We start from the raw sequence: 27,495 nt of genomic DNA on the forward strand, positions 1-27,495 counted from the left end.
TATCCCCTCAAGTTAATGGGTGCCTCAAGAGAAGCATAAGACCGCCATTAGGCCACCATCGAAGGGACATGGTAATGGGACCCAGAGCTTCTAACTGTGAAGGTGAGAGAGAGAGTGAGAGAAAGACAGATGAAGGAGAGAGATAAGTTTCCCCTGAGAGAGCCAATGGTGCGGTATTTGTCTGTCTGTGTGCGTTTCTGTCAGCGCATTAGACAGACTGCCACTGTCAGTGTGTCCCCTCCACCTTCGCTGAGTGACATTGTGACGGTTTGTGGCTTTAGTGCTGAGCAGGGAGAAGAGAGCAGGAGAGGGGGCAAGACAGACACACTGTAGTTAAATGAGAGGGAGGGAAGAGAGAGACAGGCGGGCTCCCCAGGCAGCCAAGAAGACAGCAACAACACACACACATACACATACTATGTTTTTATAAACAAACAGCATCTTTAGGATTCAACTGTAGCTTCCACCTGAGTAATAATCGGAGCTTTTGAATGCCACGCGTGTGACAGCGTCACTCCACAGCCAATCACTGTCAGGTGAAAACTTTGTACCTCCAAAAAGTCAGTGTTTCATGAATGACAAAAAGCATGCATTTTTCTGAAATTTTCTGAATTTTTACAGCGGGTTTTGAATATGATTCCGGGCATGAAAATAACATGAACGGCTATGTGGGCTCTAAATTCAAATAAAAAATAGAAAAGTTGAAAAAGTGAAGTTACAAAGTGTATAAAGCGCCAACAAAGGAATGAGGCCGGGAATAAAGCGTGCCAACTCCCTGATCTGAATTCTCTCATCCCTCAAATCTGTATCTCCCCAAGTCTTTTTCTGTCATCCACTGCAGTTTTCACTACACCTCCTCCAGTTTTCCCCATCTCTCTCTCTCTCTTTCCCTCTGCATGAAAAGAGAGAGTCTTTTCATTACCACTCTCCCACTCCATTTCCCTGGAGTAGCAGTGTGTGTGTGTGTGTGTGTGTGTGTGTGTGCTACATGTGTACATGCAGGGTGTGTCTCCGCTTGTTGAAGAAACTGATTACAGCCCCAACAGTGAAGTGTGGCCTTAAGCCTGGGCTTTACCAGTAAGCCTGAACCGTCGAAGGAGTTGCGGCCTTCGAGCCACGCAGTCCCAATGGTGATCAGGCCTTATAACTACAGTTGGTGTGTATGTGTGTGTGTCAGTCGCTGTCTCCTTCTCTATACCATGCAAACGTGTGCAGACTATCATTTGGATGACCTAGAAAAGGTGAGCAGTCCTTGATGAAACACATCCATACAGTCAACATCGCACCCCAGTAATAGGACTCAAGGGACCTCGACTGTACAACAACAACTCACTATTTCACATGGGATAACCTGAGATAATGTGGTGTATCATCATATCTGGAAACGGTTTGTTCAAGCTTAACTGAACAAGCAGGAAAAATCCCCCAAACTCATCTGATGAAGGTTGTGCGGGCTGAAGCATATTACACACACACACACACAGTGAACTGCTGAGCGGGCTGTTTCAAGCCGGCAGGGTCAGCCGTCCCATTGGGATACTGTTGTTGAGATCAATAGCAAGGTTAAGAGTTATTAATGTTGCAAATTAGGTGTAAGCTTCGGTGTAGATGTAAGATAGTTCAGGTCCTGGGAAGTCAGAACTTGCTGTTGAACCTTGTGGAGGTGTTCCTCTAATATTTGAGCCAGGTTTCTATAGGTGTTTACCCAAAAACAGCACAAACAGAACCTGGTTTACTCCTGTCCTTTAACCCATTTGAAAATATAACAGCAAAAATACTACAGCTTATTGATGAGTATTTGCTGGATAGGGTCTTTTAATATTGTGCTGTCTTTCATAATAGTTACATTTTTTTTAATACAGCACTTAGAAAGTAGAGTTGAACATGTTATTTATGGAATTAAAAGCACATTTGCATTTGGGCCTGATCCATGTGATTCAGTTGGGTATGGCAAGAGTTTTATACCGCAGATTCGATCTTGCAGTTTTGATGTTTTGATCATTATAATGCAGGGCAAAGATAGAGCAAAAAAAAAAAAGCTTTAGAAGAAATCTATTTGTAAGTCATTAAAAAGAAAAGAAATCCCATCAGGGGAGCATTCTGAACCAGTCTCATAATTTAGCACCTCGACCAAATATCATCAGTCATTGTTTCACTTTCCCCCAGACATTTAGCCAGTCGGCCGGCTTGGAAGTTTTTGGTAGCACGTGATATGACTGTCGATGCGGGAACTTCGCCAGAGCTCTGGGTTTTGTGAATTGATGTTGCTGGCTTGTTCATCAGTCATCCCAGAGACCCAATCTAGTGTTATTGCGCATTTGCTCTTTGCCATGGTATTCACTCGTTTCTAAATCACCGCTCCGACTCACACGCTTACAGGACGTGCCAGCCCAGATGTACAGTACGCCCTTAGGACACCTCGTGTGAAATGGGGCAGATTAACAAGGAGGAACGTCATCATCGCTCAAACAGCGCATCACCTACAGCATCCCTGACACGTAAACAACAGCTTGACTTGAAGAAAGTAAAGTATGTTCAGAGCTTATTCACTGTGTTTAACGAATAGGTTTGATAGGAGGCGAAAACTTGTGCAGGCTTGACATGGGCTTTTCCTCTGTGTGTGTTTCAGTATGAAAGCTGCTATCGCGACATTGAGTGACAGTTAATCTAGACAAAACATGGAAGGGGGGGGGACAGGGTGCCGGGGCGGAATAGGGGATATACAATGAAGACAGGGGCTGCATGCAGTGTGCAGAGAATATACACACGCACTCCATGTGTCACTCTGTCACTCGTCTGCAGGGAAAAGGTACAAGACTGTCACTCGGGGGGGGGGGGGGGGGGACATGCAGAGACTTAGATGAATGCCCTTCTCACCCTCTCTTCTTCTCTTTTCCTCACCAGGTTTACACTATTTCCATGGTATGTTTATGCTTTGGGGATATGACATAAACAAATGAAGAATAACAAACTGGGCCAGAAAAATACTGGAAGAAAAAAACAACAACCCCAGGGAGGGATTAACAAGATGGAAGGGAGAGGCAGAAAAGCGGACAAGTGAGCGATGTATCAGTGAGAGAAGTCCTGTGTTGTGCAGTCATTACCGAGCCTCTGTTCCTCCTGCTGCATGCGGCTCTCTCAGCCTCTCAGTCTGTGCTACAGAGCTGAGTTGTCTGTCACAGCAGCAGGCCTCCCTCAACCCCCCAGCTACTAGGTAGGCATGTTAGGCAAAAAGTTATCTATTACACCTTACTTTTTTTCTCATTTCAGAAGTCAAAATATCAGATTACTTATTACTGACTAAGAGCAGTAACTTGTCATGTTATATTGTTTTGTGTTACTTTGCATCAGTTGCTTATACAGTGGAGGACACAATCAGCCATAATTAGATACAAATGAATGCATTTGTCTATTAATGATTAATAAATGAATGAATACATATATCACTAAATACAAAAATAAATACATGTATACATTTCTAATTATGGCAGATTCTGTCCTCCACAGTATTAGCAACTGATGCAAAGTAATTCAATTTTGGGGAGTAACACAAAACAATATAAGAAGTAACACACTCTACTATTACTACTACTATTATACTACTGTTGCAATACTTGAGGCCCAATTCTGAATACTTCAATGTGTAACATGTGATCCTCCATTGCAATATTGTCTGATTTTACTGTTTTGTTTTGTCTCATTTTAACTGCTGGCAATGTACCGTAACCCCTAGAAAATGTTTGTTTTGTTTCATTGTGCAAAGTTGAATTGAATTGAAAAAACACTCTTCAAAAGTCAAGTTAGATTTCTAGACTAAACCCATTCAAAAGATAGAAAACGAAGAGTCAAACCCGGGGAGAGTTGCTATTTCCAATTGACGTCACAGCAAGATGCTAACTTTAGCCATTCATCTCATCGTATCCCCCTGGTGAGCATGTGATGTGCCTCATGAATTATCCGCTGTGTACTGAAGTCTAATTCATACGCTTGCTTAATACTCACTCTACACACGTGACAATGTGTGAGTCCAAATGAGTGAGTATTGTAAGTGACCGCAGAAATATTCAGTTATGTCCCTATGGTCTTTTCCCAGTGATGTGTGACCAGAAGAGCATGTGACTGCACTTATATATGCACGCACACAAACACACAAACATACAAACACACATACATACATGCATGCACACACACACGTGCATGGTTTTCACGCTGATGATGACCCCACCCAAGGGGCCTGTAATGAGGGAATAATGATCATAATTAGTATGAGGCTCCATGCCATTAGGAGAGTAATTGATCTCACAGTCCTCTACCTTAACTGCTAATCAGTTTGAGCACATTGACCTTTACACACTATCACTATGATTTTGACTGGAACAACACTCATGATGCAAGCGAAGCCTTTCATCTCCCTCCCTCCATCACCCCTCTCTTCCCCTCTCTCCCACCCTGTGTAAGTTTAAGGGTGGCCTTCAATTGAATGCAGACACAGTCTAAACCTTTCATGAATTAGCTCAACATGTGGCAGGTCGTAATTCTATCAAGAACATGCCGTGTGTGGGATCTCTTGATTCTTCTCCTTGATTAAAGCCTTGTTGATCTTGAGAGAGAGAGAGTGAGAGAGAGTGAGAGAGAGAGAGAGAGAGAGAGAGAGAGAGAGAAAAAGAGAGAAAGCATAAAAATGAAAGAGAAGCGGGCAGATGAGTTGTCATATCACAGCGCTCGCGGCTCCACTTTCTACACTTTATGACCCAAGTTGCCCGCTGTGAGCGCAGTTTGAACATAAAGTCCAGGAGCAGGAGGGCCGCTGTACGCTCTAATTCATCTCTTTTATGAACACACTCAGTGTGTCAGGGGTCCATGGCAGGTAATGGATTTACCCTTGGCGGAGTGATTTCATCATGACATCATGGTGACTCGCCACCTTTCCAATCAGGTTGGATGTAACTGTTTGTCACTCTCCCTGTCTCTGGGTCTATTCAAGCTATGAATCATGAGTGTTGTTGTGTAGCCTCTAATGTTTCCATGTACTTGAGCTTGTTTACTGTATAGATCAAAAACTTGCAATTCTGCAATCTGAGATTTTTTTCTTCCCTCCTTTCCTCAATGAGTTCCTCATTAATATTGCAAGCACATATAATTTTGACCAGCTATTGCACTTTTCTCCTGTAAAAATCCCCTCACAATATTTTTAAAAAATGCCCTGACATCAGCTTTCACCATTATAGCAATTTTAGAGCAGAATCTGATCAAGTAGTGTGGTGAAATAAATGTCTTGCGATTATTTCAGTAGTGCAAACACAAACTCGATTGTTTAGGCCACTACATCAGTGATTCTTATCCTTTTTCATATCAACGACCCATAATTTAGTCCACATTAGGACCACGGACCCCCATTTGATGAGATTTTGTCTCTCGGAACCAAATCTGAGAATATTTTTATTGTTAGATATGATTTTGTCCAGAATTTGTATTGTAGGTAGAGAGATAACAGAGAAATTATGATAAAATAGTGATTCTTCTACATTCTCTAATTGTGTTAACTTCTTGTAAATGAAATAATGCTGAAGTTTAACACTTCATCAATTAGCTGGGGACCCCCTGGAACCCCTTCAAGGACCCCTGGTGGTCCCCGGACCCCATGTTGAGAACCACTGCACTAAATGGTAGATGTAAAAATAGCAAAATTTAAAAATGCAAAATTCTACGGGTGCATGTGGACAGTCGAGAACAACAACACAACGATCATCTGTTAAGTATGTCAATTATAAACTATAGCTACATGCTCTCAGCATATGTTGTTAATGAGAATGCAAATGAATTGCAATCCCTGCTGTCAGAGTGTGCCTTCCATGTGGTGTCAGTGATGCATCGTCAAGGCCCTGAGACACTTGTTGCCAGTGTGCATCTCAGTGTGTGTGAGTTAGAGTAAGCTCTGTTGGCCCGCCGTACCTCATGCCTCGGGTGGAGTGGTTTTGGAAGTTCTGCAGCAGCTGCGGCAGGCCCAGCATGGCCTCGAACAGCACGGCCAGGGAGCCCAGCGCCTCCACGAACACGGCGGAGTCCAGCAGCAGCAGGGTGAGCAGTGCGCACAGCACCGTGAAGCCGAAGCAGAAGAGCAGGTAGTCCTCGAACACGCTCCACTTCCAGAAGTAACGCAGGTCCAGTTCTGGGGAAGAGAGGAGAGAAGACAGGAGGACTTCAGATACATAGAGAGAATTTTACCTCACCAGTACTTAAAACATAGTAAAGTAAAGACAGTAAAAATAGTTAAAACTTCCTAACTATCCTAATTATGCCTAGATGTACGGAGATGGTCAGCCATATGATACTACAGGGATAAGGCCCAAATTAAGTTCCATCTTTGGTTCAGATACATACTGTATCTGTATACAGAGACAGATACAGCAGATGGAAATTTGTGACACAGGGTGAACTTGCAATTTTTTTGTGATATATAGGGAAAGATGGGAAAGAAGAAGTTAAATGGGTAGAGGAGAAAGGCAATGGGAAACTGAGTGAAGATGGGGAAGAAGTGCGGGGATTTAAAGGAAAGAAAATAAAGGCAAAGAGACGAGGTATGATTGAACAAAGAAGTAAGAGTAAGAAGAATGAGGTGTGTGTGTGTGTGTGTGTGCGCGCGTTTGTGTGTGTCTCTTGGTGCACGAGTGGGTGCTTGCGCGCAGATGGAAACAGCGAGGAGGAAGGGTGACAGATAGAGAATGAAAGTGCGGAGGGCGATATAGGAGGAAAGAGGGGAAGGAGGAGAGAGCAGGAACAGAGGAGTGTTTCATTACAGAATGCATAGGAATTCTGCAAACACAGCACTTCTAAATCAATACTGTGCACATGCATAAGTGAATGAAACAAAGATAAATGAGAGACTCGAGAGCTTTCACATTTCTATTACTTTGGAATAACCTGGCCTTTGGCGAGGCCGGCCTATGCCATTTAGAAAGTTTATTACAGTCAGTATAAAGCTATCCTTCCACTGATACAACCCTATTTACCATGCGAGGCCCTTAGAAAGCCATTCCCTTCACTGATGAAGCCCTATTCACCAAGTGTTTCCTTCTTGTCTTCCTTCTAAAACAACCTCTACTAAACCTGAATGAAGGAGCTGGCCAAGAACAAGAGTTGACAAGCCAGTGAGAAAGTCCAGATCTATGCAAGATTATTCAGAAATCAGTATGATTTTGAATAAAAATAAATGGCACATAGGCAAATTGCTGTTTTCCCTCAGATTTTACCTCCAACTAAAGCCTGGAAACAAAGAATTATCCAATTTGAACATCCAACACCATTCCAACTATACTGTATAGTAAGTCCACATCAATCGAAGTATGAATGTTAAACATCACCTAAACGTGCACAACTCCCATTAGTTAATACAGATAGAATATAATAAAGCTATTGGTCGAAAAGTATAAGGTCATATGAACAAGACTGAACAACCAATGATAATTATAGTTCTAGCACTTTAAGGAGATGCATAATAAGAAATGACCACCTTCTTGTAGAAGACAACAACTTATTATTTTGTCAAGGCCACTTGGTCAACGTTATGCATGAGATTTTGGGCATTTGCACATTCCAGGCTCACAGTTCTGTGAGAAACACACAAGATGTTACTTTTAGAGTTTAATGAATTTTAGGCACTTAAAATGTAAATATGGGTCAAAGGTTAAGTGAGCATATAGGAAGGTTGCTTAGTATAGGTACTTTTCCATTTCTTCCTCAACACTATAAATATTAATGTTCTTACTTTTTAATGTAAATGTAAATTGAATAGTATACAATCAGCAACTTCCCTGCAGAACCAAAGATCCAGTAGTTTTCTCAGAGTGCTACACGGTTCTATCAGCTTCAGATCTGCTGTCATGCAGCTTGAATACTGCTTCAGGGGCTTTTCCCACCCTTCTTCTGAAAAGCTTCTGGGTGGGGGGGGGGAACATTACACACTCCACCATCAGCCGTCTCCTCAGCGGACCATGATCTGAGTTGATCGACAATCTCTCATTGCTTATGTATGACCATGGAGCTGCGGAAAACCAGCTGACATCAGCTGAGGGGGATTGATGGCTAAATAAGAGCCCATTAGTTAGCGTGGGGACTGGACTGTGACGCTGCATATAGCAAAGCACCTGGCCGCTCCGCGTACCGCTGTAACGTTCCATACTCTGCCTGCACATAACGATATCACACAGGAAAATAAAGGTGCCGAAAATGGTTCTCTGTAGGTTCTTATAAGGATTTCTGCACTCCTTTGCTTAGACACCTGCATTGTGTTTTTGTTTATCTGCCCTTGTATAGTCTCATTTGCAATTGCACAATATATACTATAGAGGGGTTTGGTTATTTTCCACATTTATGCCATCACCCACCATCCAATAACTAAGAATTAAGAACCTTTTAATATCCCAAAGAACCATATTCTTTGGGATATTAAAAGGTTCTTGAAAGGTTCTTTGTGGAACCAGAAATGGTTCTTCTATGGCAGTGATTCTCAACCTTTTTCATATCAAGGACCCCTAATTTAGTCCACATTAGGGCCACGGACCCCTATTTGATGAGATTTTGTCTCTCTGACCCACGTCTGAGAATATTTTAATTATTAGATATGATTTTGTCCAGAATTCCATGACTATCTGTATTGTAGGTAGAGAGATAACAGTGAAACTATGATCAAAACAGTCATTCTTCTACATTCTCTAATTGTGTTCACTTCTTGTAAATGAAATAATGGTGAAGTTTAACAATTCATCAAGGACCCCTGGTGGTCCCTGGACCCCACGTTGAGAACCACTGTTCTATGGCATCACTCCGAAGAACCATTTTCAGTTCCGGTTCCTTTATTTTTCTGTGTGTAGGCTGCATCTACTGTATATGAGGGAAAAGACCTGTGTGTATCCATGTGTGTGCGTTTGTATGTGTATACGTGTGCATGTGTGTGTGTATGTGAGACAATATGCATGTATGTGTGCACACATACTGTTGGATACACACAAGTTTGAACATACGCACACACACACCAGCCTGGGACGTTTCCCATTCCACTCCAGCGAGCTGCATCTGCCTTTGCATCCTGGGACGGACAGAGTGAGACATCTTGTAGCGAGTGCAGTGTGGCATGTTTGTGGCAAACGGCGAACGTGATTAATGGCTTTATTACCGCGAGCCACATAAGACACATCGCCTACCGATGACAATAGAGATAGGAGGTGGGCGACAAGGGACCCACACACACACACACACACACACACATGCTCTCTCTCTCTCAATTCTCAGAGCATGACTAATGTCTGTCCTCATAGACTATGACACTGAGAGAAGCCAAAAAAGAGCTGGCACACTTCAGGTCTTATTCACAAGTCCCTCTCCACTCCTGGCGCCCCATCCTTCAACAGCACATCAAACCTGAATGATTCTAGCTATAGCAGGCTGGCAGAGGGAGACAGGAGAGCCAGAAGGGGGCTTAGAGGCTGCGCTTTATCAGAAACATAAAAGCCCCCCCCGCTCTCCTTTTGAATGAGGCCAAGGTAGTGAGGTATAAACACGCTGACACCAGCAACAACGAGAGGAGCGGTATTTTAAAACTACTGTCAACTTTTCAGCGCAGAAAAGCCGCCCGCTGAACCTCTCAAATCTTCATCTCTCCATCTTTAATTCCTTCCCTCTCTTTCTCTCTCTTATCGGCAACACACCCACACACACACACCAAAACACTCTTCTCTTGTCCTCTTGCCCAGAGAATCCAATCTATTTTCATACAGCAACACACACACACCCCTCCCCTTCTCATATCCCCTCTCCCTCTCTCTCTCTCTCTCTCTCTCTCTCTCTCTTTCTCTATCCCATCTCATCTCTCCCTTATACCGCCTGGTATGTTTACCTGCATAATCAAATTGGCTGGAAAAGCGTAATGAAGAGACACAGCCATGCATCATTCATGGAGTCATCTCTTTCACTCGCCCTCCTCTCGTATCACGCACCGTTCTAACTTTCCTTTCGCTGACCGCCTCTTTTCTACCCTCTCTCTCCTCTCCCATTCCCGCCCGACTCTCCCGTCTGCTGCTATTCTCGTCTGTTTAAACTGTATCTTTTTGTTTTTTTTGTAGCTGCTACCCCAGCCCAGCCCAGCGGCTCGGCCTTTCCAAACAGCATCCTGTGTGTGTGTGTGTGTGTGTGTGTGTGTGTGTGTGTCTGAGGCAGCAGAAGTGTCTGGTGTGTGTCGGGACCAGGGCAACACTTCAAAGACCCCCAGAGACACGGGTGCCAGAAGGAGGTGAGGGCACCCTTTCTTCTCCCAGACTCTTTCTTTACACAAAGCGCCTTCGAGATCAAACAATTCAATTACTAAAAACGGCGGAAGAAATAGCCTCAAGGATGTCATTGTGTGTATGTTTGTGTGTGTGTGTGTGTGTGTGAAGTTGCTCTGGGGAGACAGGTTGATCGGGATGGGTTTCCCAAAGAATGTTGCAGCGCCAACTATGTCGTGACGTAATACTTCAATATTTCAAGGCTTTCCCAAAAGCGCTCGCAACTCAACTAGGGCGTGAAATGTCACTTCAAATCTCACCTCTGGAGTCGTGAGATTTCAAGATTCTCTTTGCGAGTGCTGCAGCCTGTGCAAGATCCCGTTCTGCAGACAGAGGGCGCTGTCCAATCTACATGAGAGAACTATGAAACATATACAGTAATATATACACTAATATTGTTTAAAGAATACTAAGATTTCATGATTTAGCACCCGAGACAGAGAGCATCCAAGAGAAAGTCTGCATCCTCTTAATGACAGGTATCAAATATTGCCTATAGGTTAAAATTAAAGTATGTATTATATATATAGATTTAAATATAGATTTATAGATTTACAATATAGATTTAAATAAATATGTAAGTGTTATTGTTACAACTGCTGCCAGTTCCAGCTGAAGCACCTGATCCAGTCCTGGTTCCCTGTCCTTTACCCACTCCAGTCATCATCCAGCCCAGTTCTTCTCTCTATCTCTCTCCCTGTTTCCCGCCAGTCACCAGGTGCTATCCATTTTCCAATCAGCCACTCCCTATATAAGACTGTTTGTTTCACCCTGTCTTTGCCAGATCGTCTTGTGAGTTCTCCAAGTTTGTTCCAGCTGTGTTACCCGTATCCTGATTACCTGAATTCTGCCTGTTTACTGGACTTGTGATTTCTGCCTGCCTTGGTATTGTTTGCTATTCCCTGACTGTTTTTTTTGGTTTGACCACTTGCCTGCATACTGTTTTGAGCCTGCCTGCTGTTTTGGACTTTTTACCTGGTACCCTTATCCACCTGCCTGCTTTGTGTACTACTGGAGTTTTGCCTGTTGTGGAATAAAGACTGTAATTGGAGTTTAATACTACCTTGGTCTGAGTGTCTGTATCTGGGTCCTTCTCTGGTTCGTGATAGTTATAATGTATAGCTAGACTTGAACCCACAACCTTTCCCACTGAGAGACAAAACATGTACCATGTACACATTACATATTATAATCAGCAAATGCAATGGGAGAAATTAAATAGTATATTCTACTATACCAGGGTCGCTACAATGTTTCATAGCTGCCTTATAATAACATGGATATATTCAAAGTGCAAAGTAGTGCTATAACTTTACTATTTTAGTGTTTTGTTTTTTTTTTTGGTTCGTGATAGTACGATCTGGCCAGTATGGACCCAGCAGACGGCAATCAGTTCCGGGTTGCGATCGACCATCAGGGCTCCATGTTAGGGTGGCATGAACAAGAGCTTAAGACCATCTCTCAGGACCTCCAGGTTTTAGCTGCCCACCAGAAGCACCTCTTTGACAGCCTGGCTACCCAGTTACAGAGACTGCAATCATCCCTCCAGCCTGCTCCTGTCCCGCCTGACACCGAGGCGGTCGTCATGCCTGGTCCTGTTGCTCCTTCCCCGCCAGCCAGAGAGCCTCGCCTGCCACCTCCCGAACGCTATACTGGTGATCCAGTATCCGGTCATTTCTCTCTCAGTGCTCTTTGGTTTTTGAGTTACAACCATCCACCATTCCCACCGAACGTTCCCGGGTAGCTTATATCATCACTCTGCTGTCTGGACGAGCCCAGGAGTGGGGTTCTGCCCTTTGGGAGTCAAACTCACCTGTCTGTTCTCGTTTTGATTTGTTTACTGCTGAAGGAAGGAAGGAGGAAGGTCTTCGACCGGTCACTGTCTGGAAGGGAGGCTGCGAGGCAACTGTTTCGACTCAGACAAGGTACACAAACTGTTTCGGATTATGCTATTGAGTTTCCGAATCTGGCCACCAGTAGTGCTTGGAATTTGGACGCCTTCCTACATGGACTCACAGATACCATTAAGGATGAGTTAGCCTCCCGGGAGTTACCACCAGACCTAGACTCCCTCATCGACCTCGCCACCCGCATTGACAGTCGGCTACGACAACGCTGGAGGGAGAACAGCTCGTCTCGTGCCCCAGCGCTTCCCAGGTTCACCAGATCTTTCTCCCCTACAGCTTCCAAGCAGTCCTCAACACCTCTCCCTACAGCCAGCCCCGACATGGACAAAGTTGAACCCACGCAACTGGATCGAACTCGGCTATCTCCGGCAGAACGGCAGAGGAGGATCCACAGTAAATCTTGCCTTTACTGCGGTCAGCCCGGTCATTTCATCGCTACCTGCCCGTTAAAAGGGAACGCTCATCAGTAAGCAAGGGGGTACTGGTGAGCGTAGCCCAATCCCCCAAGTCACCTGCTCGTCGCACCCTGCTTCACGCCATACTCCGGTGGGGTAACCAACAACACACCCTCCACGTCCTGATAGATTTTGGTGCAGATGAGTTTCATTGACACTTCTCTGGCCAAGCAACTAGGTCTGACTACCTCACCCCTCAGTACACCCCTAGAGGCCAGTGCACTTAATGGGCAGTCCCGGGGCAGAGTTACCTTGGTGTCCTCTCCAGTTGAGCTTCTCATCTCCGGAAAACCACCGGGAGGAGATCCGTCTCCACCTCCTTGATTCTCCTCAGGTACCGGTAGTTTTGGGTCACCCTTGGTTGAAGAAGCATAATCCACACATAGACTGGGTATCCAATACTATAGTAGGTTGGAGTCGCTTCTGCCAGTCCTTTTGTCTTCTCTCTGCCCCACATACTCTCTCTCCAGCTTCTCCTGCCTCTGAGGAGTGTCCAGACCTGTCCATGGTACCAGCCGAGTACCTAGACCTGCGAGAGGTGTTCAGCAAGTCCTGGGCCACCTCTCTACCTCCTCATCATCCCTACGATTGTGCCATAGACCTCCTGCCTGCAACATTGCCACCCCGGGGTCGCCTATATTCTCTGACAGCTCCAGAGATGGAAGCCATGAACAAATATATCGGTGACGCCCTCGCTGCTGGTATCATCCGCCCATCTTCCTCTCCCGCTGGTGCTGGCTTCTTCTTTGTTGATAAGAAGACCCTCCGTCCCTGCATTGATTTCCGGGGCCTGAACGACATCACGGTCAAGAATCGGTACCCTCTGCCACTCATCTCCTCAGCCTTTGAACTCCTCCAGGGGGCAACCATCTTCACCAAGCTCGACCTGCACAACGCTTATCACCTGGTTCATATACGGGAGGGAGACGAGTGGAAGACAGCGTTCAACACCCCCAGCGGTCATTATGAGTACCTGGTAATGCCGTTCGGCCTCACCAACGCTCCGGCAGTACTTCAGACGCTCATAAATCATGTGCTGAGGGACATGATAAACAGTGAGTGTGAGTTCTCCAAGTTTGTTCCAGCGTTGTTTCCTGTGTTACCCGTATCCTGATTACCTGAATTCTGCCTGTTTACTGGACTTGTGATTTCTGCCTGCCAGACTTGGTATTGTTTGCTATTCCCTGACTGCTTTTTTGGTTTGACCACTTGCCTGCATATTGTTTTGAGCCTGCCTGCTGTTTTGGACTTTTTACCTGGTACCCTTATACACCTGCCTGCTTTGTGTACTACTGGAGTTTTGCCTGTTGTGGAATAAAGACTGTAATTGGACTTTAATACTACCTTGATCTGAGTGTCTGTATCTGGGTCCTTCTCTGGTTCGTGATAGTTATAATGTATAGCTAGACTTGAACCCACAACCTTTCCCACTGAGAGGCAAAACATGTACCATGTACACATTACATATTATAATCAGCAAATGCAATGGGAGAAATTAAATAGTATATTCTACTATACCAGGGTCGCTACAATGTTTCATAGCTGCCTTATAATAACATGGATATATTCAAAGTGCAAAGTAGTGCCTATAACTTTACTATTTTAATTTGTTTACATTGAAATTATAGGCTACCAACATGCGTCAACAAGATAAAGAGCACTATATTATTGAACAAATAATATCAAATCGATGATTCTGCTATTGATATGTGATGCTTTCTGCTCTGCAAACTGACAGTTCTATTATCGAGCTGTGAGGTCGTTCCCAAGTTGCTCTTCAAGTATGTCGTGACATTTTCGTCCTACGATATCCTTTGGGAAAGCCACGTGAAAGTAGTGTGTGAATGTCGCGAATGTTCTAGACACATCGTTATCGGGAAAGCCACCCCAGTTTGTGTGTGTGTGTGTGCTCCTGTGTGAGTCCTGAGGTCTCACTAGTCTATCTAGGGTACAGCGGAGTCATCGCTTGTCTTTGTGTCAATACTGTTAACACCTTGACGCCACTGTCTCACCAGAGAGGAGAGGGAGAAGGTGGTGTGTGTGTGTGTGTGTGTGTGTGTGTGTGTGTGTGTGTGTGTGTGTGTGTATGTGTGTGTGTGTGTGTATGTGTGAAGGGGGGTTGAGTCAGAGAGAGAGTGAGCATCCTCGACTCAGCCGATTGGATATGTGGAGGGTAAACTCCAGGCATTTCCTGGCGGAGCTCAGAGCTGAGAATAGAGACTCGGAGACAGAGACGGAGATAGACGCTGACAGCTAGAGAGGTTCAAAATATGCTGACTCAGCGCTGCCATTCTCCGAGCGAGACGACGCAGCTCCGCGAAGTCTACTCAATACACATGAAGATGGCTGACAGCTGCTGCTCCTGACGTCTCCTGTATACTGTCTATTCTATGCTTGACTCCCATCGCACAAAGTCTCACTTGCGTATAGGTGTTTTTTCTTCTCTTCTACGGAACCTGACTTTCTTCTATGGATGATTAAGTTCATCCTTATCCTAACTTGACCCACAAATCGTGGTCAAGGGGCAGCTGCCATGCCACACTATCAGCTGAGCCTGCTGACTCTGTGCCAGTAGCGCTTTTTTCAGTTCACAGAGCTCCATTGACAGGAACAGACATACCAGAACAGTCCTCTAGTACCTTCATGTCATGTTTTACAAAGGACACCACAGAACCTCTGTAGTCATTTGAATGGACAGAAATGTTGGGAGTCGCTGAAGCGTTCTGAAGCCTCTGCAGCGGAGGCTGAAGAAGCAAAGGGGGAACGGCTTGTTTCTGTGCTGCGGGAAGTGGCAGAAACATAACTTGGTCCACAAGCGGGACAGGTCTTAACGAAGACAGACAGGAGGGCCAGATATCTACTGCTGTCTCCCTCTCTCTTTCTCTCTTTCTCTCTTTCTCTCTCTCTCTCTCAGCGCTCTCAATAATGTAAAAGCTTCAGAAATAGTGTCCACTCATTAGGTCACTGTGGGCGCACACACATACTGACAGACACACACACACACACACACACACACACACACACACACACAAGAACAAATGTGTCACCTTCCCAGTGGCTTTTACTCCCTTATACCAGTTCACATTTAACTCAGCAGTGAAATTCATTACCAAAAATTCATTGCAAAACCGCGCCCCCGCCCTAGTAAAAGAAAGACTCGTTTTATTTATTTAACAAGACAAATTTGAGCTCCGCTGACTGGAGATTTCAATTAGATGCCGAGGGATTTCTCCGAAACTTCGGCTAAGACTGCTGATCATGAGGTTTTCGAAAGATTCCTTTCTTTGATGCGATCAATTCTTTACGAAAACTTTTCGTTCCTCAGCAGGGAAGAGGACAATCCATGCGTTAATCAGTCAACACAAAGCTAATTAAAGTCAACCAGGAAAAAACAAATGAAAGGGGAGGCTAAAAAAAGAAGAAAAGAAACAACAGTAAACAGAACCGACTCATCTCATTATGATTCCACAAACGCCCCTGAATAATTTCATATCTGCACCCCCCCCCCTCCTCATCCTCCATCCTCCACCCCTCCGCATCATCCACTCCCCTTCCTCCTGCTCCTCCCCCCTCCCCTCTTGCTAATTCTGTTTAGCTGTTTCCCAGCGGAGGGGAATTTTTAGAGAGGGATGTTACACAATGTCAGACTGAGCCAGTACCGGCGGTACGGGCGGAGCGGCCAGTGCTGCCTGGGTTTGGGCCCATCCATGCGTTACTGGGGGTTGTTTGCGGTAACAAGGACTACTGTTTCCATCCAAACTCACTGCAATCTTGTTCTGGAAAGCTTAGTCAGTCAAACGCCAGCTCTTCAATCGCAACAAAAGGGAGCATCTGACCCTAAAGAATGGGCTTAATTGACCTCTCCGGCTCCCTTAAACACCGTATGTAAACACGCCGTCGTTTAGCCAAGCCCAGGCTCGCAAATAACAGTCCTGAGAAGATAATTAACGGCTCATTTACAGTGTAGGTTAATAATGAAATAATTGGCAATGTGCGAGGCGATGATAAGTTGGAAGGCGGCCAAATGTGCGATGCAATTAAAAGTGTAAGTTGTGACAATGCAGCTGAGTTCATATTCACTGAGGAAAGTGGGATTAAGATAATACTTTTGAGTCATTTTATACTCCGAGTCGTTCGAGCCTATCCCTTTTGTGCATTTCGCAGAGAAATTAAAATGGTCTCATCTCACCGTGAGTACACTGTAGACACACAGTTGCACAAACACACACATACACACACAGAATTACCATCTCCACTGTAATTTGTAATTTTCCAATAATTGTGTCTGTGTTTGTGCTTTCTTCCACAAGGGAATACGGCATATTGTACTGTGCACAATGCTGTGCTATTTACTTGAGTTCTGATTTGCTTCTATTGCATTATCTTTCCAGGTGACATTTTTAAGCCTGGATTGGATTTGTTGCCTCACTGCCCTATTTGCATTTTGTTTTAAGTACATTCTCTATTGTTATCTTTTGTGTGCAGTGAATTAACAAAAATAAATTAAGCATTAACAGAGGGCCAAATTGTTCTATAATGCCCGTCAGAACTATCTGCAGTGGCCTCACTAAGCCCTGTTTGGCCTGAATCAGCCATAAAAAAAACCCTGCCTGCCTGCGTCTTCTAATGCATATTTATTCACAGACATGATTTGCATTACATTTACTGTATTACAAAATGAATTCATGCAGAAACACCCAAATGATGAATTCACAAAGCAATAGTTTACAGTTTCTTGCCTGAATGCGTAGCATGCCTTTTAATAGTAAAGAACACACTGTAAGCTGCATTTAATTGAGAGTCAGGTCAGAAGTAGAGGGGATGAGCACAAGTAATTAAGCGCTTAATTATCCACCAATTTGAATTAAGATTACTGCTAGAGATACGTTGGTTGTCACCCAATAGCAATGCAGACTGAAATCATTTGATAAGCATCCTTGCCTGAATCAAGGCTCTTTGTGCTGAAAAAATTCTGTTGGGTTAATTTCAAGGTTTTACTGTGGAGACACACCAAAGCTGATTCCCAGTTCAGTCCCACTGGTTTGATTGTACTGTTACCTCATGTTAACAATGTGAGCAACCTGGTTGATGGGTCGCTCTATTCTGACCGATTGTGGGCGGAGTGAGAGTCTCAGGTTTTGATCATGTTTTCTGCTGCTCTGCTATTGCGCCTTTCAGAACGAAGTAAAACAGCTAATTAGCAATTGCTAAAAGCTGCACTCATCTAAAATAAACAGAAAAAAATACTTCAGATGCGACTATTCTCCAAGTATCGCTTTTGAGACATTTATTCCTGTAGTCTTTCAAATAAAAGTTGTAGGGAAGTGGGAAGCTTTGAATGGCTGTAATCACTTTCTGGTCCATTTTGCCTTTGCCAGGTAGAACTATTGTTCATGAAACCAAATCACAGAGAGGCAAGGAAGCATGAAATCTGATTGGCTGTTGGCGGCCAATGACCGCGAAAAGTTCAGCCATGGCCAATTTTTCTCGGCCTACAAGCTGCATGTGTGTGTGTGTCTTTGAGTGTGTGTGTGTGTGTGTGTGTGTGTGTGTCCAATCCTATCACAGGTAAACCTGAGAACTCCTGTGAACCACATGCGTACTGCTGCTGGAAAAAATCGTAGTGGAAACACTGGAGACAGAGAGAGAGAGATAGAGAGAGAAGGAACAATATCAAGTTTCCTCCAGGCAGACAGACAGACAGACAGTTGGGTCGCAGGGTTTAGTGTTGATTGAGTTGTAACCCTGTAAATCTGCCAGCGAGAGCCTCTTACACAATTCACTGTGCTGTCACTGGCAAATTGTACATGTGACACACAAGCAGTCACACACGCACACACTCACACACACACACATGATCTTGATTGACTACATCCATTCCTTAACACCTAACCCTAACCAGAACCCTTACCTAATCTAAACCTAATTCTCATTTTAACCTTAACCCTAAAAAACCCAAACTAATAGCCCCTTGAAGGATTTTCCTCATCTTTCTATTGTCGTGAGGACATTTGGTCTTCACACACACACACACACACACACAAGCTTGTGACCACGACTGAGATGTACTTTTGTGTTATCAGCGCTTATTCTTGTACTGACACCCTGAATAAATAAATAAACAGATCACTTCCTATGCAACTGATGAAATGGAATAGAAAGAAAACAAGCCCCTTAAATCAGCGACAATAATTTATCCGGGCGATTAGAGAGCGAGCTCATTTGCTGATAATCTCTCCCTCTCTCGCAGGCTGTTTCGGGCGAGCGACTTTGTAACTTTACCTCAGCTGGTGTTGCGCGCCAGCTGATCCCCCGGTTTTCAACCTCTCCGCTGTGAGATTATCCCCGATTGAGTCAATTGAACACATAAAGCACGGTGCGCTATATATGGCTGAGTGCGTCGTAATCATTTGATGTCCTCTTAAACGAGCGAGAATGTTTCATTTTTGTCAGCGGGAGCGGGCTTTCAAAGCGAAAGCAAACGAAGCCAGCTGTCATTCAGTTTCATGTCCAGAAGAACAATGTTCTGCTGATTCTAGGGTGGAGGAATTGTTTAATTGGGCCTACAGACTAATGTGGGTTGGTAGTAATGAAGGTTTCAAATAAACTTCTGTCAACTAAAGGGCCATTTGCCTCTGAGTAGCCTGTATTTGCAAAACTCATGATCTCACTGCAGCAGAGCAAGAGATTTGCAGCTGTCTGTAGGGGAAACATCTCTCTCTCTCTCTCCCTCCCTCCCTTTGTCTGCCATTGTTGTATTCCATTCCTTTTCTCCCTTTCTCCATTTCTCTGTCTGTTTCTTTCACACTGTTAATACCCCCCCCCCCCACCCCCAGAACCCCATCTATTTTTCTCTCCACTTCCCTGTGAATTGATGAAGCAGGCAGTGGACACTGATGCAACCACACAGCAACAACAGCAGAACATGCTTCCTGATACTTGCATCAGATTCCATATGCATCATGATATAGAAAAGCACTGAAAGGCAGAGTTAGGTATAGGGAAATAAAGGAACAACACGTAATTTGGGATAAGATGCAGCCAGATCCGGCCTAAAGTCGTTTATATTCTTGTTTAGATTGTGCAGTCACTAATAAGGAAGATTCATTTTGGTATAGGGCATACCTTTTTCCTAAGTATCTTGGTGGAAAAATTTAAATTAACCCTGTCAAATAGCATAATGTAAACTGATGTATGCTGTGAAACTTGCTGTGAACTCTATTTCAATCATCTCCCAACTGCTGCCATACCAAGTGAGCTAAAGCTAAAGTTGACCAATCAACACAGTCAATACTAGCCAGAGGTGTGACCAAGTCATCTTTGCTCGAGTCCCAAGTCAGTCTCAAGTCTTGAGGCACAAGTCTCAAGTCAAGTCCCAAGTCTAAATGTAGATTACCAAGTCAAGCCCAAATCAAGTCCATGTCATTAATGTCCTGTCCTGTCTAAATGTAGAACAGCAAGTCAAGTCAGAACAAATCAAGAGTCGAGTATCAATTTAATATCTTAAAGAAGACTAAATATCTAGGACTTTTCAATGCAATATGGTTTTAATAGGATAAAAACTTGGTAAGAGCATCATGAGTTTGATTTCTATAATCAGTTTCAACTTCAATAAATTAAATCATTATATTGTACATCCATACAAATATATACATATATTTGTACATCCATTCAGAAAACAGAATTTAAATTCAGTCGTCTGCTGGAACAAATCTCATCCCTTTCAATCTAAGTCATTTACACAAACACAAGATCCTTTGTCAAGACTTTAGAAACCTTTTCAAGTCATCATCAGTCAGTCAAGTCCCAAGTCACCAGAACCCAAGTCAAGTCTCAAGTCTTCTCTTCATGCATCAAGTCAAGTCTCAAGTGATTAAAATTGTGACTTGAGTCTGACTTGAGTCAAAGTCATGTGACTCAAGTCCCCACCTCTGATACTAGCTTCTGGTCACAGCTAAAAACACAGTCTAGAGGTACAGATTTGCCTTCAGCTCATCTATTCACATTCAAACCTGTATATATTGTAGGTGAACCCAATCTGAATATCTACTTTTCATTTTTGTTTGACAGTCATGATGTTCGCCATGTCGACTTTTTACTTATTCATCTGTCTCCGCTGTCCAGAGACTGTAAACTTTGATAACACTGCGATGTTAAAAGACACAAAGGGAAACTAGTGGCACCGCTAACTGTCTTCTGTAATTTCCCAGCTGGCCAGTGTGCATCTATTCAAGTCACTCATATGCCTAATCCACAGAGAGCAACGGTAAGCTTTTTTATGTACTTTTATAATTTGTATTCATTTATCTCCTTGGCTTACTCACTGTTCTCCCCTACAGGTGGTAAAATATCGCAAAAAAAAAAAAAAAATCAAGCAGAGAGTGTGTTGAGAGTAAACACAGCAGATAATCAGTATCATCCTTAGTCAGCCTCTGCCCACCACAGCCACTCACACGGTTGTATTATAGTTGCATAAACGCTCCAGGTATAAGCGGATCCCAGTACACTGCAGTGGACATTATCCCTGGGTGATAACTACACACACACATACACACACACACACACACACACACACACACACACACACACACACACACACACCCTGGGAGAAGGGAACAAAGGAAAGTAGCCAACTGGGTAGTGAAGAAGGTCAATGGACATCCTATCTAAATAATGACTTTTAATGAGGCACTGCTGTGCTAATTACTGTGGGCTCAGACTGGGTGATGAGGTAATTGTACCCCGAGGAAGAACATGAAGAAGTGTTTGTGCCTGTGTATGCCATGTGTGTGTGTGTGTGTGTGTGTGTGTGTTGAGATGGGCTGGTTTCTACCAGCACACTGGATGAACAACAGCTGGGAAGACAGATCCCCAAGAGGAGAGTAAACTGCAAATGGAGGCAGGCAGCTCTCTTCTCTTTCTTGAAGAGAAGTTTGAATTCTTTTGATTTCAATCACTTGCCATTTTCAACCACTTGCATTGAGTGCTGTATTTTACTGTGCAATTCTCAAGCAGGCATGAACAGTCAGCGGCAAAAGTACGGCAGTAGTTGTAGAAAACTGGTGCTGTATACTCTGTATTGTATAGACTAAAAGTGCATTTCTGATCAAAAGACGAATATGAGGCAAAAGTGCACGCTGTCAGCTATCGATGCCAGCCGCTTACATCTCAGAACATATTAGAGAGATAGCAGCCAACTTCATTTGAGTCTAAGTATTAGAAAAACATAAATGGAATTAGATTCAATTAATCTAGAATCAATGTTTGTCACATACACACACAGTAGCATCGTTTGATGCAAAAACATAAATGCAAATTCATAAGTATGCAGTAAAACTAAACAACTCCACATAATTGTCCCAGTATTTTCACCACAGACTGCTTTTGGCAGTTTCTGGCTTTCACGTCTTTACAAATTTCATACCCTTCCCATGGTGCTAAGCATCCAAACGCTGGGCACATTTTGGCAGTCCAACCTAGTCTAAATTGCTTATAAATTCACAACAGAGTCACAGTTTTCCTCATTCATGCATCCAGAGTGTCACTATCTTGGAGGACTCAGAGCCCGCGGACCAGCTGAGGAGGAGGTGTGGAGGCCTGTTCAGACATCTACAACAGCAACCAAATGGTACATTTGCAAGCGAGCTAGCTACCACATGGTTATTCAAGTGTGATTCATAAGAATTTAAATTTGATCCGATATAGATTTGTCTTTAATCTTCCTGTCATATTGGCCATCCGGAGCTGTTCAATCTCATATTCTCTCATATTGTTCACTCTGTGCTTTCTCTGTTCAGCTGTATTTACAAACACAACCATCCAGACCGTAGATGTACATGTTACACTGAGGGATGGGCCGGGAGCGCTGAGCGATGTGACTGATATGGTTTATGAACATCGTCCATTTATGTAAGTGCGCGTTCTCTCATATTACGAAATGTCAACATATGGCCTAATGTGCCCAATCATTACATAATGATATTTACACAGGCCCTGGGCGGCCATTGCCTTATACCGCATGTCAAATAAACTGCAAATGTGCTGTACATATCAGTCATGTATTTCAAGTACTTTGGCTGTATTCTAACTCCGCTTCAACTAAATGGAATACTTTTAAAAACATATATATTAAGAACGCACGTTGATGTACAAACATATTCAAAACTACAAAATTTCCAAAGTCAAAAATGAACTCAAAGTCATCCTGCATTACACAACACCGTCACTGCTGAAGGTGATATTAATACAGAAGGGACTTGCTATTGTTTGATCAGGAGGGCGTTCCGCTTTGACTTACACATTGTTGTCGTGCGGCTAATAATAGCACCGCGCCTAACCTTGCCCTCCCACTTTGTTTTCCAGTCACATTATCTTTGATTTACACCTGCTTATCTCTATGGGCAGGAAGTCTCCCATTGATAATGTGTCTGGCCCAGTAGACCTTAATAAATATTTTGGACCCTCTTTGTCCCTCTAGCCGTTGTTTCCTTATCTGGACCTCCTGACTCTTCCATCTGGTCAACAGCTGATCGTTATCGGAGCAGATCACCTTCACGCAGGCTTAGCTTTGACGCCGCGTGTGTGTAGGTGTGTGTTTTAAAAACAGAGAGAGAGAGAGACAAAGACAGAGAGAGAGAGAGAGAGAGAGACAGACAGAGAGACACAGAGAGAGAGAGAGAGAGAGAGACAGACAGAGAGACACAGAGAGAGAGAGAGAGAGAGAGAGAGAGTCTATGTGTGTATGTGTGTCTTTGTGTGTGCATGAGGGATGTAGTGGTGTGTAAACAAACCTAAACTCATTTTATCATCTTTAATTTGTGGCAAAAATTTTATCACCCCCACAGAAATCTTTATGAGATAAATTCATAGTAAACATCATAGCAAGTAGAATCAAACGGATGTAAGTTATATGAAGATTGGGCCTTTTGAGGAAAAAAGCATAAATTAATGCTTATCTGAAAATATAATTGATTTTTGGGTACCACTAGATCACTGATGTACTTGCCTGTGTGTGTGTATGTGTGTGTGTGTGTGTGTGTGTGTGTGTGTGTGTGAGAGAGAGAGAGAGACAGCGAGAGTGAGAGAGAAAGAGGGGAAAAAAAAGAAGGAGAGAGAGAGCCAAACGGTAGCTAATTTGACCTTTGGTGTCATCATGCCCACCCGGCGTGTTGGAATGTGCGGAGCCTTCGCTTCACCTCCTCCATTCTTTCCACGCCGCTCCTGCATCATCAGCACCAAGGTCGCTGCAGCTCAGCAGCTTGACTCCACCAGTCTGTGCAGCTATCATCCGTGAGACATGCGGCTCCCCGCTCCGCTGCACCGGCACTCCTCCACCTATCAGCCCTTCTCCTTGGTGCCACAGCACATTACAGCAGTACGTACAGGAAAAACCCACTGCTCAGAAAATGCTTAATTCGGATGTGCTGCATTAAGCTTAGCGAGAGCCGACAAGCACACTCATGAAAAAGGTTTCTATACATACCAGAGAGGGGTTCTTTTGGTTTATATCATCCTTTTGAGAATGTATGAAATCTTCCAAAGCAGCTGCAGTGAAAAACTTTACTCTGACTTGCCTGCTTTTATGTTATATATGCAGGCATTATGGTGGAGACCCAGCAGTGGGAGTTTCAAACGACATTCAAGTGAGATGAACACATTTAAAACCGCTGCACCACCAGACTGTTCAACTTATTTTGGTCTGATGGGGTTGCACCCTACCAAAGTCAAAGACACTACAGAACCATTTGATTCTACATAAAACCACTAGGTGCAATGAATGTGGAACCACTAATGGTCCTTCAAATGGAAACTAAAAACCTTGCCGAGATTCAAGCAGCACTCAACGTAGTGGCGGTTCTATAAAACACCACTTAGCCTGCAAAAAGACTCTGAAGAACAGTCTTTTTTAGAGAGTTAGGAAAATATAGTGTATTAAAGAGCTTTTAGGGTCGACATGCCTGGCAAAAGTGTGATGACATTGTCCTTGTTTGGGTTGATGATGTAATCTTTTTTTGAGTCTCTTTACACTTTGAGCAAAATTTAAAGGAATATTTGAATTCCCTCCATGGCAAATCAGTGGCAGGAAAAACTAAAATCAGATTGCTAGTAGATAATATGAAACTTTAATGAACCCTGGGTAGTAAATGATGAGTGACTTTGAACTTTGATTGGACTGAACTGACCAGAACAGACTCAATGTTTGTGATTGGTGTAACATACTTGAAAATGCATGTGATTTGGAGAAGTTCCAAATTCTGCTCTTCTGTTCTTTGATGTGGATTGGGATTATAACATGGCAGGGAAACCATACCAAACTCAACTTTACTTGCCTATGAGGTTCATGCAAAAAATCAAACTTGCCACAATGTGTAGTGATGATGAGAAGTGATGGTGTCATGGCATCTCCTTCTAGAATTGAGAAATCTGTTCAGCTTTGTCACTCCCCCCCCTCATGAGCCGACTGTAATCCAATTAGCCTTGTTAACATTCAAATTATTCACCAACCGATGGCCATAAAAGTCCGGCAACTAATCAGAAGAGCAGAAATCAACTAAAAAAAACGACACAAAGCATCTCTCTCATGATGCTGAATAACCTTTAAAAATCACATGAAACAGGGAGAAAGCCGGTTTCTTTGAAGCAACGTCAAACTTGCATTTTACTGTACATAGCAAATAACTTCAAAGAGAAGACTGAAGTTTCTTAATGCCAAACCACCTGCAGACACACCCGATCCTGTGTGATCTTGAAAGGACTTCAGACATTTTACGGATTTAGCCGGCAGGCGAGGCAGGATAGTGGCTTATTATGGCTGATATCGGGGCAAGCGAAGGACAATGCCAAATGTTTTATCTCAGATTCTTTCTGCTTAGTGGAAGTTACACTGCTGGATTAGAGATGAGAGGAGGAGAAGAGGAGAGGGACAGAATGGGGGAGAAAGGGAGGAGGTGCAGCGATGGAGAAGGTGAGAGGGAGGATGGAGAGAGAAAGAGAGAGAGTGGAGACAGAAATGAAAGAAACAGTTATATACACTACCAGTCAAAAGTTTGGAAACATACATTTTTCTTTATTTTTGCTATTTTCCACATTTTAGAATAATAGTAAAGACATCAAAACTATGAAATAGCACAAATGGAATTATGCAGTGACCAAAAAAGTGTTAAACAAATCAAATCTATCTTATATTTTAGATTCTTTAAAGTAGCCGCCCTTTGCCTTGATGGAAAGGCAAAGGCTTTGGAAAGAAATTCATACATAAGCATCTAATTCACTATTTATATTTGTCTAAGAAACACATTTCAAGCATTTAAGCATAAGCCTTTAGATCAAAATGGCTTTAAGATAATGAAAAACATAGTAGATTCAATCAAGTGTGTCTAAACATTTGACTGGTAGTGTAAGCCCAGGAAACAACACATACACACACACACACACACACATACACACACACAATCAAACAGTGGCAGGGCTTCACATAGCAGGTAGCTGGCCAATGTTAGCCAAATTAGCTTTTTGGGATAAAGGTGGACAGAAGCGCTAGAGCGAGAGTGAATGTTAAAATGTAGATTGGTGGCGGGGCGAGAGGTTGACAATATGCCAGAGTTGACAATTGCATTGTGTGTTTGACAAGTGTGGAGATGTCATGTACTTACTGTAAGACTGATATATGGTATCATGTTGGGAAAAAACAGAAACAAGCACAGGAGTGCTGGCCATCAATCTTCCTGTCACAGTCTGTAAGAGTGTGTGTGTGTGTGTGTGTGTGTGTAAGGGGGGGCGTTGGACTATTGAAGCTGAATGTCTTCACCTTCACTGTAGGTTTGTAAAAATGTGTGAATAGACCTTTCTTTGGTCATGTCCTTTGCTCTCCCTATCTCTCTCTCTCTCCCTCTCTCTCTCTCTCTCTGTCTCTATCTATTAAAAGGCGTGTCACACATAAGTGGTTCCTTTCATGTCTGTATAATGTGAGGGTAATTCAGTCCCTGTCAGCGAAGGAGAGCGTATATATTCTGACTTTGATCTGGAACTCTTTTGTTGCGACATTATGAGAGGAGCTCCAGCGAGGAATCCACTCCTGCATAACGGGGGTCAAGGGGTCACAGAATTGTTCTGCTGTTGTGGGTCGCTAATGCCAATAGTGCTCATTAGTTAAGCCTCGTCGGGGTCAGGGGGCTGGGAAAACACACATGCGCACGCGCACACACGCCCACACACACGCTTAGTGTGGGGAAGCAATCACTGGAGGAAAAACACAGTCACGGTTCACCAGCAAGGTCAGAGCAGCCCACTTTCACAAGTGCTACTGCAGCAGAAATTGGGAGGAAAAAAGCTGTTCGATCGTACGATTGTTCCATTTGTTGTACGCCTGTCAGACCATGAATAAAATAAATTTCTCTCTCTCTCTGAAAAAATACGTGATCATTTTCTGAATCTATTCCTCTCTCTCTCTTTTCCATTTCTCACTTTGAGGTGCTGTTATTATTAACACTAATTAGCAGGCAGGAGAAACAGCTAAACAAGAGGTCATGCAGCGGAATGGTTGTCTGGCTTCATGATACCCCAAGATGAAACATCTTCCTCTACACAAGGTGTTGTGTGGAGAGAAGCCCGCTGTTTGTTGGTGTGTGTGTGTGTGTGTGTGTGTGTTTGGGTTTGAGGGCAGTCCTGGAGGCATCGATGTTCTCAGGAAGCTGTGTGACGCAGCGGAGACGAGACAGAGGCCTGGAGAAGTTTAGTGTGTCTTGGACGGCGCGCTGCCCCGGGGCGCAGCAGCACCTCACCAATTAGGACAGCAGCAACACAGACACGCTGCCA

General features: G+C 43.7%; 1 protein-coding gene across 2 annotated transcripts in view; it reads right to left on the reverse strand.

The window, feature by feature from the left end:
- The window catches only part of LOC139909672 (solute carrier family 66 member 2), a 54,706-nt gene that overhangs the window by 14,046 nt on the left and 13,165 nt on the right, over nt 1–27,495 (reverse strand). For both annotated transcript variants that reach the window (XM_078283112.1, XM_071896867.2), the window contains one exon: nt 5,953–6,169. In XM_078283112.1, the coding sequence (XP_078139238.1) occupies nt 5,953–6,169 (217 nt within the window). The remainder of the gene's footprint in view (nt 1–5,952; nt 6,170–27,495) is intronic.

This window comes from Centroberyx gerrardi, chromosome 4, assembly GCF_048128805.1.
Source record: "Centroberyx gerrardi isolate f3 chromosome 4, fCenGer3.hap1.cur.20231027, whole genome shotgun sequence".
Classification (NCBI taxonomy): domain Eukaryota; kingdom Metazoa; phylum Chordata; class Actinopteri; order Beryciformes; family Berycidae; genus Centroberyx; species Centroberyx gerrardi.